At 35.8% G+C, this 16,667-nt stretch overlaps 1 protein-coding gene across 1 annotated transcript in view; it reads right to left on the bottom strand.

Moving 5' to 3' along the window:
• LOC110028506 overlaps positions 1 to 12,138 on the bottom strand; it is a 32,598-nt gene extending 20,460 nt beyond the window's left edge. The window contains exons 1-6 of the mRNA XM_020730381.1: positions 11,433 to 12,138; positions 6,483 to 6,747; positions 6,188 to 6,296; positions 5,316 to 6,111; positions 4,784 to 5,207; positions 4,140 to 4,321 (exon numbers count right to left, since the gene is read on the bottom strand). Of these exons, the coding sequence (XP_020586040.1) occupies positions 4,140 to 4,321; positions 4,784 to 5,207; positions 5,316 to 6,111; positions 6,188 to 6,296; positions 6,483 to 6,747; positions 11,433 to 11,935 (2,279 nt within the window). The 5' untranslated portion in view covers positions 11,936 to 12,138. The remainder of the gene's footprint in view (positions 1 to 4,139; positions 4,322 to 4,783; positions 5,208 to 5,315; positions 6,112 to 6,187; positions 6,297 to 6,482; positions 6,748 to 11,432) is intronic.
• Between the last annotated feature and the right edge of the window lie 4,529 nt (positions 12,139 to 16,667).

The raw sequence follows: 16,667 nt of genomic DNA, 5'->3' as shown, positions 1-16,667 counted from the left end.
GGATAGAACCAAAACGCGTCTCTTACTCTATCTTTTCCTAAAAGGCCCAACCCCCTTTCCCTTTTTTTTTTTTTTTTTTTTTTTTTTTGTGCTTTGGAGCAAAAGCTCAATTACACTATAGATTTTGTATTTGGCATTAACAACCCCTGTTATTGGAAAATAGAAGCATTCTCAACATGGTCAAGAAAAGCCCAATGAGGATGATGAGAATCATGCGGACCTCTTTAGAGTGAATGGAAGTAATGCACAACAAATAACTATATTTACCAAAGTTATTTCATCTTCACACAAAAATAAGCACCAATGTGATGCACTAATCCACATTAGTAATTTGCAAGGAAAATCTCAATATGAAAGGTGTTAACAATAACAAAGGAAATTAGTTGTTGATATTAACTACATATGAAGAACTATTAGAAACCAAATAAATTTTAAAACAAGTGAAAAGAAATCAGAAACCAATAAAAAAACAGTGAAGCACAGTGCTCTGTACAGAATAAAACCCAAAAAAAGACTTTCAATACGTACGATGAAGATAGTATGTTAAACAATAACAATAAGTAGGAAATACAATGATCTGTACAAAACAAAATCCAAAAAGTGACTTTCACTACAAACCATGGAAAATAGTTTGTTAAATACTTACAATAACCGCAAAAAATGATACAACAACAACAAAACCTTGATCCCATTGACTGGGGTCGGCTACATGAATCATTTTTCTCCACTCCATCCTATTTAGTGTCATATTTTCAATTAATTCTAATAAATTAAGATCATTTTTTATGCAATATGCCCAAGTCATCCTAGGTCTGCCTCTACCTTTCTTAACATAAGTCGAATCTAAAACATCTACTATTCTAATTGGATGATCATCAGATGGTCGACGTCACGTCTAATGTGACCAAACAATCTAAGACGACTCTCTCTAATTTTGTCTGTCACTTGAGCTACACGAACCCTATCATGGATAAATTTATTTTGCATTTTGTCTGTAAGTGTAAAGCCACTCATCCACCTAATAATTCTCATCTCGGCAACACTTAACTTAGTTTTATGCTTCTCTTTCAAAGACCAATATTCAACGCCATTTAGCATTACAGGTCTCACCACCATCTTATAAAATTTTCCTTTCAGTTTAAGCGGTATTTTTCTATCAGACAATCGGCCCGAAGCATTCCTCCACTTCAACCAACCAGTTTGAATTCCATTAATAACAACCCCATCAATATCACCATCACTTTGAACAATAGACCCGAGATATCTGAAGCATTCACAGCTTTTAATAATTTGATCACCCAAAGTAACAATTCTGTCACTAGCGCTACTACTATTAAAATTAGATTCTATGTGTTCAGTTTTAGTTCTACTCAAACGAAGGCCTTTAAACTCCGAGGTAGACCTCCATAATTTAAGTTTCTCCTGAGCTTTTCTCTCGTTTTATACACAAGAAGGATATCATTAGCCAAAAGCATAAACTAAGGTACATACTCCTGTAAATGTCTAATAAGACCATCCATAACTAAAGCAAAAAGATATCGGCTTAAAGTCGATCTCAGATGTAAACCAACACAAATAGCAAAATATTACTTTTGATTGGCCGCTGCTGAACTCTTCAAGATTATTTGGTCGGCTAACCATCCAACACTTAGCACTTCGTTTAAGTGTTAAGTATGTACCTCTTGTGTAATTGTGCTAAGTGTTGGATGGTTAATGAATAATTGATGAATAAACGATGTTTGTTAATAGAAATAAAGATGGTGGTTTCCTTTTAAAAAGTATGCATTTGGTTGGAATTTAATGGTTGAATCTGCAAACAGCCCATATGCCAATAGGCTTACAGAATGAATCCATTCGAATTGTCGTAGAGTTTTAACATTAAAAAACTATAGATCTTGCTAAGCTTACTATTAATTCTACGTATAATGAGTTCAAAAAAATCACTTGTATAGCATATCCATGATGTGCATAAAGACATTAACAAAAAATTGATTTTTAATTATGGTAATTATAAGTATGTTGTTGACATGAATACAATACCTAAGAATATTAAACCAAGTAATAAAGTAATCATCCTAAAAAGTACCCAACATAAAGCTTCAAGAAATTAATTGTGCACAAAGTAGGACAATAAGAAATCATATATGTACTGGGACGAATGATTATAAATTACAAATTTGGTGAAGCCCTAATATTAGCCCAAACTTCATTGTATCTAGAATTTTATTTCATAAACCCGCTATTACTAATGATTCTTCTCTTTTTAATCATCTTGTGGATTCACAACCAGATTTTATCATGAAGTTGTATGCATCTTATTCGACAAGCAGCTCGAATTAATGAGATTATGTCCACTACTTGTGGTTGAAATTAGAGATATCTTATGCATTTAATATGATTGGCATGCTTATGATTATGTTAATATGATCCACTATTTGTGGATTATTTTACAAGAAGCACATAATTATGAGCAAATTGACTTGGCAGATATCAAATGTTCAATTCATTGAAGCAATTTAATATTTTATAATTTAATAGGAAAGTGAAATTTTATGCTTGCGGAAAACACAGGATGTGAGTTATGGGACAATACAGCTTGATCTTAAAATGCTTAGATGATGATGTTACAAGAATGAGAAGTATTCTCTAATGTTTCAAATATTTGGTTAATTTTGATTTATCGTTTAGACTTCAAATCAGTTCATTTCATCTCTATCAATGCCTTGTTTGATCACATATCAAGCTCCATGTTTCAACCCAGTCATTGATTTGGAGGTTGTTATTATATTCTTGCAAACTAACTGTTTTTTTTTATCTAATGACTAATTTGGAAGGTTGTTATTATACTTTTCATGTGCCTAAATGTCTTCCTTTAGAGTGGATTCCGCTACTCTGTGTCCGGCTATTTAAAATTTTGTAAAGCAATTGGGATTTGGCTGCATTGATTCCTTCTCTTTCGCACTACAGTTCAGATTGAAGCTTAATATTACAGATCATGTCTCTACCTTGGGGAAAGTTTGCCCATATTTCATGTGTTGCTTCATTGAATTTCCATATTTTTTATCGTGCCACTTATCTAAAACTTATTGTTGTTACTGTGTTGTTTTCCTATTTTGCTTGTTGTCCGAGTTTGACACAAAATTACATTATGGCAAAAATCAGAAGTCATTGTAGTCAAGCTAGCCAAATCTGAAAATTGCTAGTATAGCCAAATTTTAAGATTATGAGAATCCATTGCGCGTCAATTTTGATTATAACATGGTCTCTTGGGCTTATTCAAAAAATTTTATATTTCCTCCAAACCTGTGTGTATCTCGGGATGTAAATTTTTCTAATTTAGTGTAAGTATTGCAAACTTCAAAGGTGAGCTTTCTACATGACTAACATTAGGCGCTGGTCAATCTTATGGCTTCTATCTTTGTAAATTTTTCATCTACATACTTTATGATTAATAATTTACATGTGATTGTAATTTGTTCATGCCTACAACAATCCAGTTTTCTACTGAGCGGTGTGAACCAAATCAATGTGATTTTGTATTGCAAATTTCATGCAAATTTTCAGTTTTGGCCTACCGGTAAATTATCATTTAAGGTGAATTTTATGTTTTATCATTATATCAAAAGAGGTAAAATCTTTGCCAAACTAAGCGTTGATAGATTATGATTTTTGTTCTTCTCTTCCCGTTTCTCATGCATTTCATCCTCAACTAGTATTGGGGAAAATCTAGAACCTGGGATGCCATGTATCAATACATAAACAAGCAGTTTCTGTCTTGCAACTAGAAAAAAATAAACGAAGTCTGTAAAACCATAAACTGATAAAATCCTGTATATGTTACCTTTGATAGCGAATTCTATGATAGATACTTCAAGGAAAAAAGAAATTTTAAATCAAGTCTGATTAAACAGGTACCCTGACAACATGTTTTAGCAATTATCAAAATAAGCAAAAATATTAAATTAAGGAATAAATTAAAATTAACCGCTGATATCAAGTTGCTAATATTTTGCTTTAATTGAATCAAGTAAGCTGAATTCAATATATGAAGAAAAGAATCTATCAAAGTACAAAGCTAAACAAGAGAATCATCAAATCCATGAACAATAAATTAAAAAAAAAAAAGAAAGAAAACTTACCTAGAATAAAACTCGGGATCATTTTCATCTCGTATGTCTGCTGGATAGCAAGCATCAACAATCATTCGCCTCCAAGAATTGCCACTTCTGATCCTCACTACATTCCAAGCATGCGGCATAAAATCTAGATATCCCCTAACAAGCTCACAAGGAACTGGAGGTTCAGATCGATCACATAAATACTGCAACATTGGTGATCATAATTGTGTTAGAACTACATGCCTTTCTCTATTAATCAAGATATTGTTCATTTATAGATTTTTAAGTACAATGCTTCCTTGCATTTGGGGGATAAATTGGGTGTGTATAAGTTTCTTAAGAGAGTTAGCAGTATAGTCCGATTCAGGTTCAAAATACTATTGCATTTGCAGTAAATAAAAAATCAATGGAAAATTAATGAGAGAAATGTCAAACTGATCCATAACTTTTTGTGAATGGTCATTTCAGTCACGAGTGTATAAAGTGTAAATTTAGTCCTCAGACTTTTTTAATGAGGGCTAACATAGTCCCCATGAAAAACTTTTTTAGGCTATATTAAAGGAATACAAGGACTAATTTTACACTTTATAAGACTCTCGTACTAAAATTGCACAACGTAAATAGTCAGGGCATTATTCTGTCACTTAAAACAAAAATTAGCTAACCTTCATGAGCACAGCTCTGTGCCTACAAACACCAAACTGCATAGCCCCTAAAGGAACTACACTAGAATTGCGTGTTTTTTTAATCATTCGTAGAGAATTTTCACACAATTCATTGAAATCAAATCCACCAACAGTTCCTTCTGCCTTTTTAGAAACTTTGCTATTGTCACAAAGGTTGCCAGCAGAGCACGTACAGATAAAGGGTTGCAGCTTATTGGATCCAAGTAAACTTTTTCGCAACCTTAAAACTGAAGTACTTCGATCACTTCCCCCAAAACAATCTGACACAAATAGAGCAAGAATTGATACGATAGGGAAGTCATCAAACACACCATCTTCCGCTGGAGCTAAATTACATCTTCGAAAGTTGGACAGAAGTAAACGAGCAGACAGAGTAATTGCATCTAACTCTTCATCCTTCTCTCTGATGAACAAAAATCAATCTGAAGGTGATTACATGCATGCCAAAGCCTGATACTTAATATAAACAAATTACATCAAATTCATCAGTGAAAAGTATGAATTTGCAAACCTGTCCAGAAGAATAACTTCACGTGAATCAATGCAAACACACTGCTCATATTCCTGCAATGACTTGAAAGGCCGATCCCTCCCTGCATCATAGAAGCCATCTGGAAGGTGGTCCTCAAAGCTACAGAAGGACTCCACGCAATATTTGCTGGCTAAGTATGAACAGTCAACAACGGGCTTACGAAACTTGGCTGGTTTAGGGTTGTCAAGATCCTTATCAGAATGCCTTTTTGATTTTGTGGTTAGATTAGATGTTTCAGCAAAAGAATATCTATCAATAACATTGAGCTCATCAACAGACTCATATTCACAATCATAGACCTTGCTTGACATAGCAGAATTTGTACTACAAGAACAAACGTCTCCTTCTGAAATGTCTGATCTGTTTAACCTGGTATCTTTTTCATTTTCAGAACAACCAAATTGAGGCAAAAGAGAATGTTCCCTAATAAGATCACATCTAACACTTTCAGCGTCACCTGTATTTTTGTTCGATGAAGATTTTGATTTTGCAGAACTATCTACTAATTTTATATCATCATCATCAACTTGAATCTCAGAATTACTATTTTCCACCACATATGATCTGCAGCAGTTACTTTCTTCACCCATGATAACAGACATATCATCAGTATGATCTGAAACTCTGCACTTCCTACTATAGTTCAAGCGTTCTTGACGAGCCCTCTGTTGGAGATCATCCCGGCGTTTCCACCCTTTCTTCCTTTTTTGTGACACAAGACACCGACAACTAGAATGAAGCTCGGTGCACAAAGCTGAAGACTTGCTGTGATAATCTGATACAGAAAAAAAAAATTAGACCACTAAAGTAGTAAAAACTTGCAAGAGAAAGAAAGTGATTCTCAATATTACCATTACTGCATGATCCACAGGCCTCGCCCTTAGGAATATCATCTCCATTTCCTTCAAGGTTGTAGTTAATCCATGATGGGATTTGGCAATGATAGGGAAGCTTGTTGTACTAAAACAGCAACATAGGTAAGTTTTATGGCTCCAACACAGAGAAAATTTAGTATAGAAAACTGCACATTGTGCTTTCAGGTCAAAATTTTTTAAAATTTAAAATAAAAACATTAAAAAGTAATTCAGCAATTATAGCCATACATTAAATTTAACAGCAATCACCAAAAAAAGTAACATGAAATACCTGAAGATTTAAATATTGGAGAGCATCCATGGAATTAAGTTTTAGAGATGCCAATGAAGTCAACCTGTTATTAGATAAATCCAATCTTTCCAGGCTTCGTAAAGATGAGATACCGGGAGGTAGATCAATTAATTTATTATTAGCAACTCTAAGTGATTTAAGAGAAACTAGGCCAGCTAAATCATCAGGTAGATTCTTTAACTTGTTGAAAGAAAGATCAAGCTCCTCAAGCATTTTAAGGTGGCCAATCTCTGGAGGCAGGTATCTGCAAATGGAAAAGGAAGCAAAATCACAACAAAATCTTGCATTTCTGATTTTTTTTGACTAATTTATTAGAAATCAATTGAAAATAACATTTATAAGTACTTAAACATCATAAAAATAAAACTTATTTCCTCAAAAAACAAATATTTGTAGCCTAATACAACAGGTGAGTATTGCTCTGTGGAAATTTGTGCGCCAAAACTGCATCAAATTTCCTGAGTACTGACTAAATTTCATCTAAAGATTCGTATGAATAACTTACAGCTTTCCAATTGAATACTCCCAATGTCAAAATTAACTTATAATTGTAGCTGAGTAGTCACAACAAACAAAATATTCCAACCAAAAAAAAAATATTTACAATACTTACAGCTACATAAAGATAGCTGACTGAAAAAAGCAGCTTCTATAGCAGCAACTCCGCATTTAAAGTTTTAAAGCATCGACTCAAAACATCAGAAATGATAATTGAAGTATTGAACTACAATAACACGGCTACTATCAATTTTTAAAAGAGCGAAATCTATACCTGCGGCATTTTGCCTCAGCAAAACAAGCCATAAACTTAAAAAAACATCAAGGTCTGACCCTAAAACCTTAAAAAAATGATAAAATAAAAGATAAATCATGAGTATATCATAAATTATGAACAATTGTCATCAAATAACACAAAGCCACATTAAAAAAAATCAAATCTTAATCTTAAATATTTTATGCCACCAACAAATTTCCAACATCCGACACAAATACCAAGGCATGACGTGGATCTTGATGCAGCTTTTCGAGCAAGAAACGTTCAAACTTTGATAAAAAGGTCATCTGGAAGTCTGATTTCAACAACCTATAGTCAAATTGATCGAATCAACGAGAAGGACCCAATGATATTAAAATTGGTCTAATCTGAGTCAAATCAAGCCTTGGTCAAGACATTAAACAAATTTTAGAAGCTTTTCGAGCATATTTGGAAGGTCATGTCGAATCTGGCGAGCTTATATTCGAATCGAGCATCTCGACAAAGACAAATCCAACGAGCCCAAGATAGCTCAATTCAAACATCATTAAAACACACAAATGTCCATCAAACACCCTCTAATCAAAAGAAGCTCTCTAAACCGTCCGATAAAAATGGTTCATATTCCTGCATTAATTGTTCTCTCTCTTAAAAAAGGGGGAGGAAAGCTTGAAGCTTGAAGAAAAGTTTGAAGCTTAAAGGAGTTGAAGTCCATTATCACCTCGTAGTCGACTGCCGCCGACCATCTCTTTGGTTGTCGCCAATCACTATCGTTCGTCGCATAGTTCTTACAACAAGTTCATTAGTGCACAGACGTTGTAACTCTGAAGAGTGTTCCACCCTTTCCCCATTACGAGGGGCTGTACATGTAATATCTAGTTTGTAGTGTATTTCTTCAGCTTGGCTAGGCCTCATGGATTTTTTTCCTTTCTAGGTTTTCCATGTAAAAACTCCTGGTGTCTCTACTGGCTGTTTTCTTTTATCTGAGTATGAGTTGAATTCTCGTGCAACGCTTAGACGATAATCCATTACTCTATCGCCGTGAATTTTCTACCCCGCATCAAATCTATAGTAAAAATGAGAAACTTCTTAATATATGAATTTATTTGAACCGTGATCGAACAAGGTTTAAACATGTTCAAACATTGCTCGAAATATGATTGAATATAGTACAAGACATGTCCGAACAAATATTCAAATCTTATTCGGGCCATATTTGATTATGAATCAAACAAAATTCAAACATGATACCAAATATAATAAATCATTGTTCGAACAAGGTACGAACACATATCCTACATTCCAACATATGGTCTAAGATATGTTTTAAAGAAATCGTTTGAAGGGCATGCATCAAAAGGTTTGAGGCATAAAGTCTCCAAGTAGATGCCTTAAAAGCGACGAGGCATAAAACCTTGAGGTGCATGCCTCAAATAAAAGGGTGCAAGCTTCACTAAGGACAATGAGTTGCAACCTCAAGGTTTTTTCTTGTGCTTCGTACTGGTGAGCATCTTGAGAAATGCACCTCAATTGATTTAAACCATGATTACCATTCACATTATAGCAAAACAATTACCAATAATCAAAGTATTTTATTTTTGAAAGTTTCAAAAGTTTTGGTAACAAGTATTCTTCTTCAGTTATGGTTACTTTTTTAATAAATTATATGATATGTTGGACACAAGTCCAATTACAAACCCATGAATTCCGCAAAATGGGCAATGAAACATGGTACCCTCCATGCATGTAGCTTCAAGGAGAATACTGTCTTTGGCTAAAGATCGAACCCATGGCCATTATCTTGAAAATTAGAGAGCATACTATCTAAGACAAAAACTTATCCTCACATTATATAAAATTAAAATTATGATAATGACAAGCACACATTTTAAAAATTAACATATTATTAACAGAAGATAACTAGTTAAAAATCCTTTCCAAAAAAAAAAGTGCACTCAACCAAGGATTTAACCTGATAATAAACAATGATTAATAATTACATGGTGCAAATTACATAATTAATAATCTATGGGATACTACCTCCTTAAATCCAACAATTCAGTTTGAATTCTTACTCTTTAGTTTAAAAAAGCCCTGGTTATGCCATGAAAGTTTTCTTGTTAGCAGAGATGGTTCCCTCATCCAAGAAACTTCACAAGGTCTAAGATTAGTGTGGTTTAGGGTTTGACTTGAGCTTTTCATTTTACTCCAAAAACTCAAAGTTTTCCAGGCCTAGGCATGTTTTTGAAATCAGATCTTAGCTCTAGAGAATTTAACTAAAAAAAACACTGACTCATCACAAACAGATTTTAGATTTTTGTATGGCAGAAAATTTAGAAATTTGTCTTCATAAGGTATTTCTCTCTCAAGAAATCTCAGGTTCCACGCTTCAAAAGATTTAATTTCAGTTATGATTTTTCATAAATAAAATGTATAGCGTACAAACAAAATGACAAAAATAAAATACTTGTAAGTTAACAAAAGCTCATCTCCAATTGCATATGAATAAGTTTTCACAATAGCAGATATCACTACAAATTATCCACAAATTCGTATTCCACAACATCATAAAGTACAAGTATACATTTCTTATATAATTGGCCAAAGCAATGGCTTAAAAAATTTGCAGGACAATAATCAACAGAAACATTCGAGTCCACAAACCACAGAAAATGCTTGATTGTTTTCTTTTTTAAATAAAAACTCAACTTTAATGAAGATTGGATTCCCTCATTCCTAAATGGAAAGAAAAGTCTGTTTTTGGCAATTCAACTGAACAAATCCAGCATTATGCAAAAAAAAATATCAAATTGATGATTTACATAGAGGACAACAAAATTTTGATAAGAAGGATAGATTGCAGCAAATTAAACAATGGCATCTAACTAAAATCCAGGCTTTTAAAAATCAGATGAAACTGACACGTACAGACCATATTGGATCAGTTTCCTCCAAATCAGTTTCAATAGATTTCATGTCAAATCGGTGAAATATTATTGAGTTCTAACCATGCTTCGCACTTCTCTAGGTATTATTGAAATCCATTCCGAAAATGCAACAGCTTTTCCCCTGTGTGTGGAGAGAGTTTTGAACATGGTCTTCCATGAATGTAAACAATGTAATAAACCACCAAAAAATTGCTTTATAAAGAGGATAGTAATAAAAAAATTCTATTAAAACAACTTAAAGTAACAAAAAACATATATTTTCTGCCTTAGATTTTCCTGTTGAATCAAATTTCTCTTGTATCAAAAGAAAAAAGACAATGTACACAGCCACCTAAATGTTCAATCAAGATAAAAATTTTAAAAATATATAAAATGATTATTATTAATATAAGAATATGTTGCATTACATGCTCATAGTTTAAGTCACCTCACTGGTTAATATGCTGAGTACATCTTACAAAAATTAATGACATCTTATTGTCTGGCATTATTGTAACGTTAAAATACTAAATACATAAAAGTACACGCACAAGTATAAAGAGTGTGATCATGTACATGACATTATCTCATATCTTAGATTTATTTTAACTTTGGAAACTATAACAATGATATTTTTTTTAAATATAAGACTTTAAATTTGTCGTTTTGATTTAATAGAGGAAGACACACATACCACTCAATTCTTATTTATTTACATATCTAACACCTAAACTTCAATTTTTACATGCATGCCACCTACCCTATGCATGAAAATGTGTTTTTAACTTTTAAAAAGGTTAAATGGATGTATTTTTAATGTGATATGAAAGATTTGAGTGGTATAAATGTAAACATTAAACTTTAAGTGTTAGATATATAAATGCATAAGAATTGAGCGATATGTATGTAAATTAAATGCCCATTTAATAAAATGGCAGAAATTGAAACAGAAATCAAACATCTAAACTATCGAAGCAAACTAGGACACTCGAAAAAAAGATTTTTGCAGTGGGACGGAAACCAAACCCAAAACCAAAAACGAAACTGAAAACCTTGGTGCGATCTATTTTCTTGCATTACCAATCACTTGGCATCGGTAGTTGCAAGGAAATAAAATAAATTAAAGAGCTAAAGAGTGTTCAGTGGAAAATGTAGAATGCAATAGTGCTTCAGTATACTCGTCAGCATATGACTGGAACCGAAACAGACTAATTTAGTAGACATAGCAAACCAAGCAAAAAGAAGTACCTAATTGAGAAATGGCAGATAGAAAGCTTGGTGAGGCATTTGAGGCCAGATATGTCCCCTAATATAGAGAAATCCGTGAGCTTTGGGGGAACCCTACAAAGCTCAAGATCCCTCAAAGACTTCAGCTTTTGCAACGAAATGCCAGATAAGCCCGGTAAAGTGACCTTCACCTGTAGACTCTCGAGCTGCTTGAGATCACCAATCTCCGGTGGCAAAATCTCAATCTCGTTAGCGAAGAACTTAAGCGTCCTCAGCCTCTTCAACCCTCCTATTGAGTTCGGAATTAAGTGGAAAGTATTGTGGTAGAAGTATAGCCCCTGCGTCGAAGAAGGAGGCGGCAGTCTCTCGAAAGGAGACAGGTCCCACGAATTACCGGAAACATCAACCACCTTCTCTTCACCAGATGGGGAGGAAACGGCGTCATCTCCGCCGTTCAGCCGCTCATCGTCGTTGGCGGCGTTGGAGTGGATGGCGACAAGTTCTAGCCGCCCGGTGGACTCCATTCCAATCAAAGAAGCCCAGAACCATACGAAGAGAAGGCCGGCACGACGATCGGGGCTTAGTAATTACAGTTTTCAAACCGCGAGTTCAGCGACTAGGGTTTCGTAGGGCGGTTACTGAATCTGAGAAACCCTAGAAAAACGCGAAAGAAAAGAGAGTAAGGAAAGCACTCAGGGCGGGCGCTCGCAGATAATAAATATATCGAAATTGAAGGGCAAACCTGAGAGGTATACTTCAACTTCAAACAACTATAGGAGTATTTGTTTTTTACATACTACCACCCAATTTTTATTCTAAGGCCTAAACTTTACTTTTTTACACATATCATTAAAATCTTTCATATCATATAAAAAATATCAATAAAAAGTGAAATTTTATTTTTTATATATAGATAAAATGATACATATGTAATAAAATTGAATTATGTGTAACGTCTGAATTTTTTTCTTTCATTTTCGTCCTTTCATTTTTGTCGCCTTCTTAAATTGCTCGTTTGAACTGATTTCCTCAAAACGCAACTCTTTTTCTTTTCTTTCTCGGCTATATGTCGTTTTTTAACTACTATCATTCTTGTCTATATATTATACTGAAGGATCAGAGCATCACCATTATCTCCCTAAGCTCCACTTATCCTCATCCTTATAGAACACACTTTCTCTCCATTTCCCCTTTGCCTCTTCTCCCTCCTGAAGTCCTAATATAATTCCATTTTTTCTCTATTGGCTTTCCTCGCCTCCTTCCTCTTCTCCCTCCTGAAGTCCTAATATAATTTCTTTTTTTTCTCTATTGGCCTTCCTCGCCTCCTTCCTCGATCAAGCTAGCATCGTACTGCATTTCCTTTCTTTGAATATAATATTTTTATAGAATAATAAGAATAAAAATACATGTTAATTTCATTACACCTAATTTGATAAAATAATGTCTTAAATTGTTTATGTACAAAAATCTTGTAGATTAGGCCTTCTACTTTGTATAATATTACTAGTTAAATCACTGAATGCTTAGAAATAATGTTTTTGTTGTCTTGAGGAGAGTAATTACTTTTTATTATGAGATAAAAATACACTTTCTAATTATTAATGTCATCCTTACTACTTGTATTACATTCATGGTAATTTTATAAGATTATCAGTCATATTTGATGCGTGCTAGAAAATTTGTGGCGGTAGAGTAACAAATTATTGTCTTAGCGTTGTACGAAAGTTTGCATACACACAGATAAAATAGAAAAAAGTGGTGATGACTCTAGAAGTTTTTACGTGGAAAACCCGTTAGGGAAAAACCACGGGGTCTGGCCCAGTTGCGGAAATCCACTATTGATTGATGATTACAGAATTTCATTGTCCCACAGACGGGAAATGATAATTATATTTTTCAGATTACAATGTCGACTGACGGTGTTTGGTTAGTGATGACTGATGACGGTCGGCGGTGGTCGACGACGATTGGTGGTGATGTGATTACAAAATTTCATTGTCCCACAGACGGGAAATGATAATTATATTTTTCAGATTACAATGTCGACTGACGGTGTTTGGTTAGTGATGACTGATGACGGTCGGCGGTGGTCGACGACGATTGGTGGTGATGTTGAGCTGCATCTTCTCCTCAAAACCCCAGGCTCTCTCCAGACTTCCTCTCCCTCTCATGAGAGGGATGGGACTTTATTCATAGTGTTCTAGGTGCAATTAATGCAGGAATATGAATCATTTTGATCAGACGGTCCTGAGAGCCTCCCTCGATCATATGGCGTTTAATGAACATTTGAGTGCCTTAATGATGTCTGAATTGAGTGATCTTGGGTTCGTTGGATTCGTCTTGTCGAGTCGCTCGATTTGAGTATAAACTTGTCATATTTGACAGTCATTAGACTTTTTAAATGTATTCATAAATCTTCTAACTGTGGTTTAATGATTTGATCTGGGCTTGATTTAACTTGGATTGGGCTAGTTTTCATATCATGAGATCCGTCTCATTGAACAGGTCAGTTGGACTATATGTTTGCTGAAATCGGAGCTCTGAATGATTTTTTATCAAGATTTGAATGTTTCTTGCTCAAAATATTATCTCGAGATTCGTGTCATGTCTTGAGATTCGTGTTGTATGATGAAAATTTGTTGATGGTGTATCAGTTGCTCCCCTATTTTCGGGCGAAACTTTTTTTATCGTCTGAAAATATCAATATCCACAGTATTTATGTATAAGAATATGTATATCTTACTTAGTTAAGAATAATTTTTATTCTTATATAAATAGAAAGCTGTACTCATCTTAGTTGGTTAGTATCTTTTGTTTTATGTTGGAGATGGGGGTTCGAATCCCGCCTAAAACAGAATAAATAATATTTTATAAAGGAATTTGACAGGGCAAAAGAGAAGGAATAAAAATTGAAAAAAAAATATTTTTTTTAAATATGAAAAGTTTTTATTCATTATTATTTATGAACATTTAATGTTTGCACAGTTTTTTATATTTATATATTAATGTGCATTTATTGACTAATGCTCTTGACTATTGCTCTTTTTGAGCCTATAAATAGGGGTCTGAAGGAGAGGGTAGAGGTGCGGCGGTGCGTCGTGGCGACGCGTTGCAGTAATGCATTGCGGCAGCGCGACGCGGCGACACTACGTGGACGGTGCATTGCGGCGGTGCGACATGGTGGGGCAATGTGTAGCGGTGACGTGTTGCGGTGGGGCGACGTGTTGCGCCACGGCGAGGCGTTGCAGCGACGTGTTGCGGTGTGACGACACGTGGCAGCAACGGGTTGCGCTGCGGCGATGCATTGGGACGATATGTCGCAGTGTGGCGATGCGTTGCGGCAGTGTGTCGCGGTGACACGTGGCGATGTGTTGCAGTAGTGCGTTGTGATGATGTGACATGTTGTGGTGATGCGTCCCGGAGTGATGACGCGTTGGGGCGATGCGTTACAGTGACGCGTTGAGTAGCGACAACGTGTTGTGGCGCGCGTCGTGGTGACTTGCAGCGTGGCGACAAATTGTGATGGTGCTTCGGGGCGACGCATTGCAGTGCAGCGACGTGTCGTGGCAGTGTGTCGTAGCGGCGTGCTGGGAGAAGTATCGCAGTGACTTGATACGTTGGATGTCCAATGTCATGTAAGAAGGTTACCGTGGGGATAAATTGTCAGCGGCTTTTTACTTGGCTGAGGTTATGCATCAGAGTATTACTCAGTGATGTGACTTATTAACCTATCCGAGGTTGTTTGCTGGAGCATTGCTCACTTATGAACATGTGTGGAATGGATCAGGTGTAGCCCACCAAGGACTGTTAACGTATCTAGGGTTATTTATCGAAGTAAAAACTCGGTGATGTTAACCCATTTGGAAGAGGATAGATCAAATCCCTCTGGAATTGATCGTGCTCTGACTGCGATACAACCATAGTTGTGTATTTCTTGGGCCAAGAGCATAAAGTGACTTGTGAATGAGCCGTTACACTTTCTAAAGATATTCTTTTTTTTGTAGAAGAAAACAAGTAAATATTATTTAATAACTCTGAGATACATTGACATTGTATGCAATATGACATAGATGATATAATTGAAGTGCTACCGGTAATGTTTCGGCATTCAAAGTCCGGGGCAAGATTTTTCCATCTGATTCTTTGAGTTTGAAGGTTTCATGCTTGATCATGGCAGCCACGATGTATGGGCCTTCCCAGAGAGGGGATAATTTGTTGCGTTGGGGACCATGACCAGCGTCTTCAATACTATGCAAAATCAGGTCACCAATGGAGATAGGTCGAGGCTCTACCTTTCGGTTGAAGTGGCGAGCAATTCTTTGAAGGTAGGAAGCAGCTCTGAGGTGGGCCACATCACATATTTCTGAGAGAAGATCCAACTGTTGTCGGAGCTTTTCTTCATTGCTATCTGAGGCGAAACTCTTGACTCGGGGGTTTGGAACTGCGATATCAACGGGGATGATAGTCTTGGTGCCGAGACACAAGTTATATTTGGTTTCCATGGTAGGAGTTCGTGCGGTGTTGTGATAGTCCCAGAGGACGTTATGCAGCTCTTCCACCCACTGCCCCCCAGCCTTCTCGAGACGAGTCTTCAACCCTTTAAGCACGGTTCAATTTATCACCTCTATCTGTCCATTCGTTTAGGGATGCGCCACAGCAGTGTGCACCAACTGAATGTGAAGATTCTTGCAGAATGATGTGAAGACCCTACCAGTGAATTGAGTCTCATTACCAGTGATAATCTTCGCAGGAAGCCCAAAGCGACAGATGATGTTTTTTCAGACAAACTGTTTGGCATTGGCCTCAGTGATCTTGGCAAGAGGCTCTGCTTCAACCCATTTGGTGAAGTAGTCGACAGTTAAGATGATGAATTTTCATTGTCCAGTAGCTATCAGAAATGTCCCCATGATATCTACCCCTCATTGGGCAAAAGGCCAAGGACTCAGAAAAGATGTGAGTTCTACTGACGGTGCATGCGTGAGATTGGAGTGTAGTTGACAATTCTTGCATTTTTGAACAAACTCTAATGCATCTTGTTTGATCGTGGGCTAGTAGAAGTCTTGCCTCGTTATTTTAAGAGCAAGTGTCCTGCCACCAAGATGCTCCCTAGGGCTATCAATTTGGCTCGTTGTTCGTGAACGACTCGTGTTCGGCTCGTTAAGCAGCTCGTGTTCGGCTCGCTCGTTAAGCCTAACGAGTCGAACATGAACAAATTTTTAAGCTCGAAATGTAAACGAGCCGAACACGGCCAACAAT

Source organism: Phalaenopsis equestris, unplaced genomic scaffold, assembly GCF_001263595.1.
Source record: "Phalaenopsis equestris unplaced genomic scaffold, ASM126359v1 Scaffold000513, whole genome shotgun sequence".
Classification (NCBI taxonomy): Eukaryota; Viridiplantae; Streptophyta; class Magnoliopsida; order Asparagales; family Orchidaceae; genus Phalaenopsis; species Phalaenopsis equestris.
The sequence above is the reverse complement of the archived record's forward strand: the minus strand, read 5'-3'. Positions and strand labels throughout refer to the sequence as shown.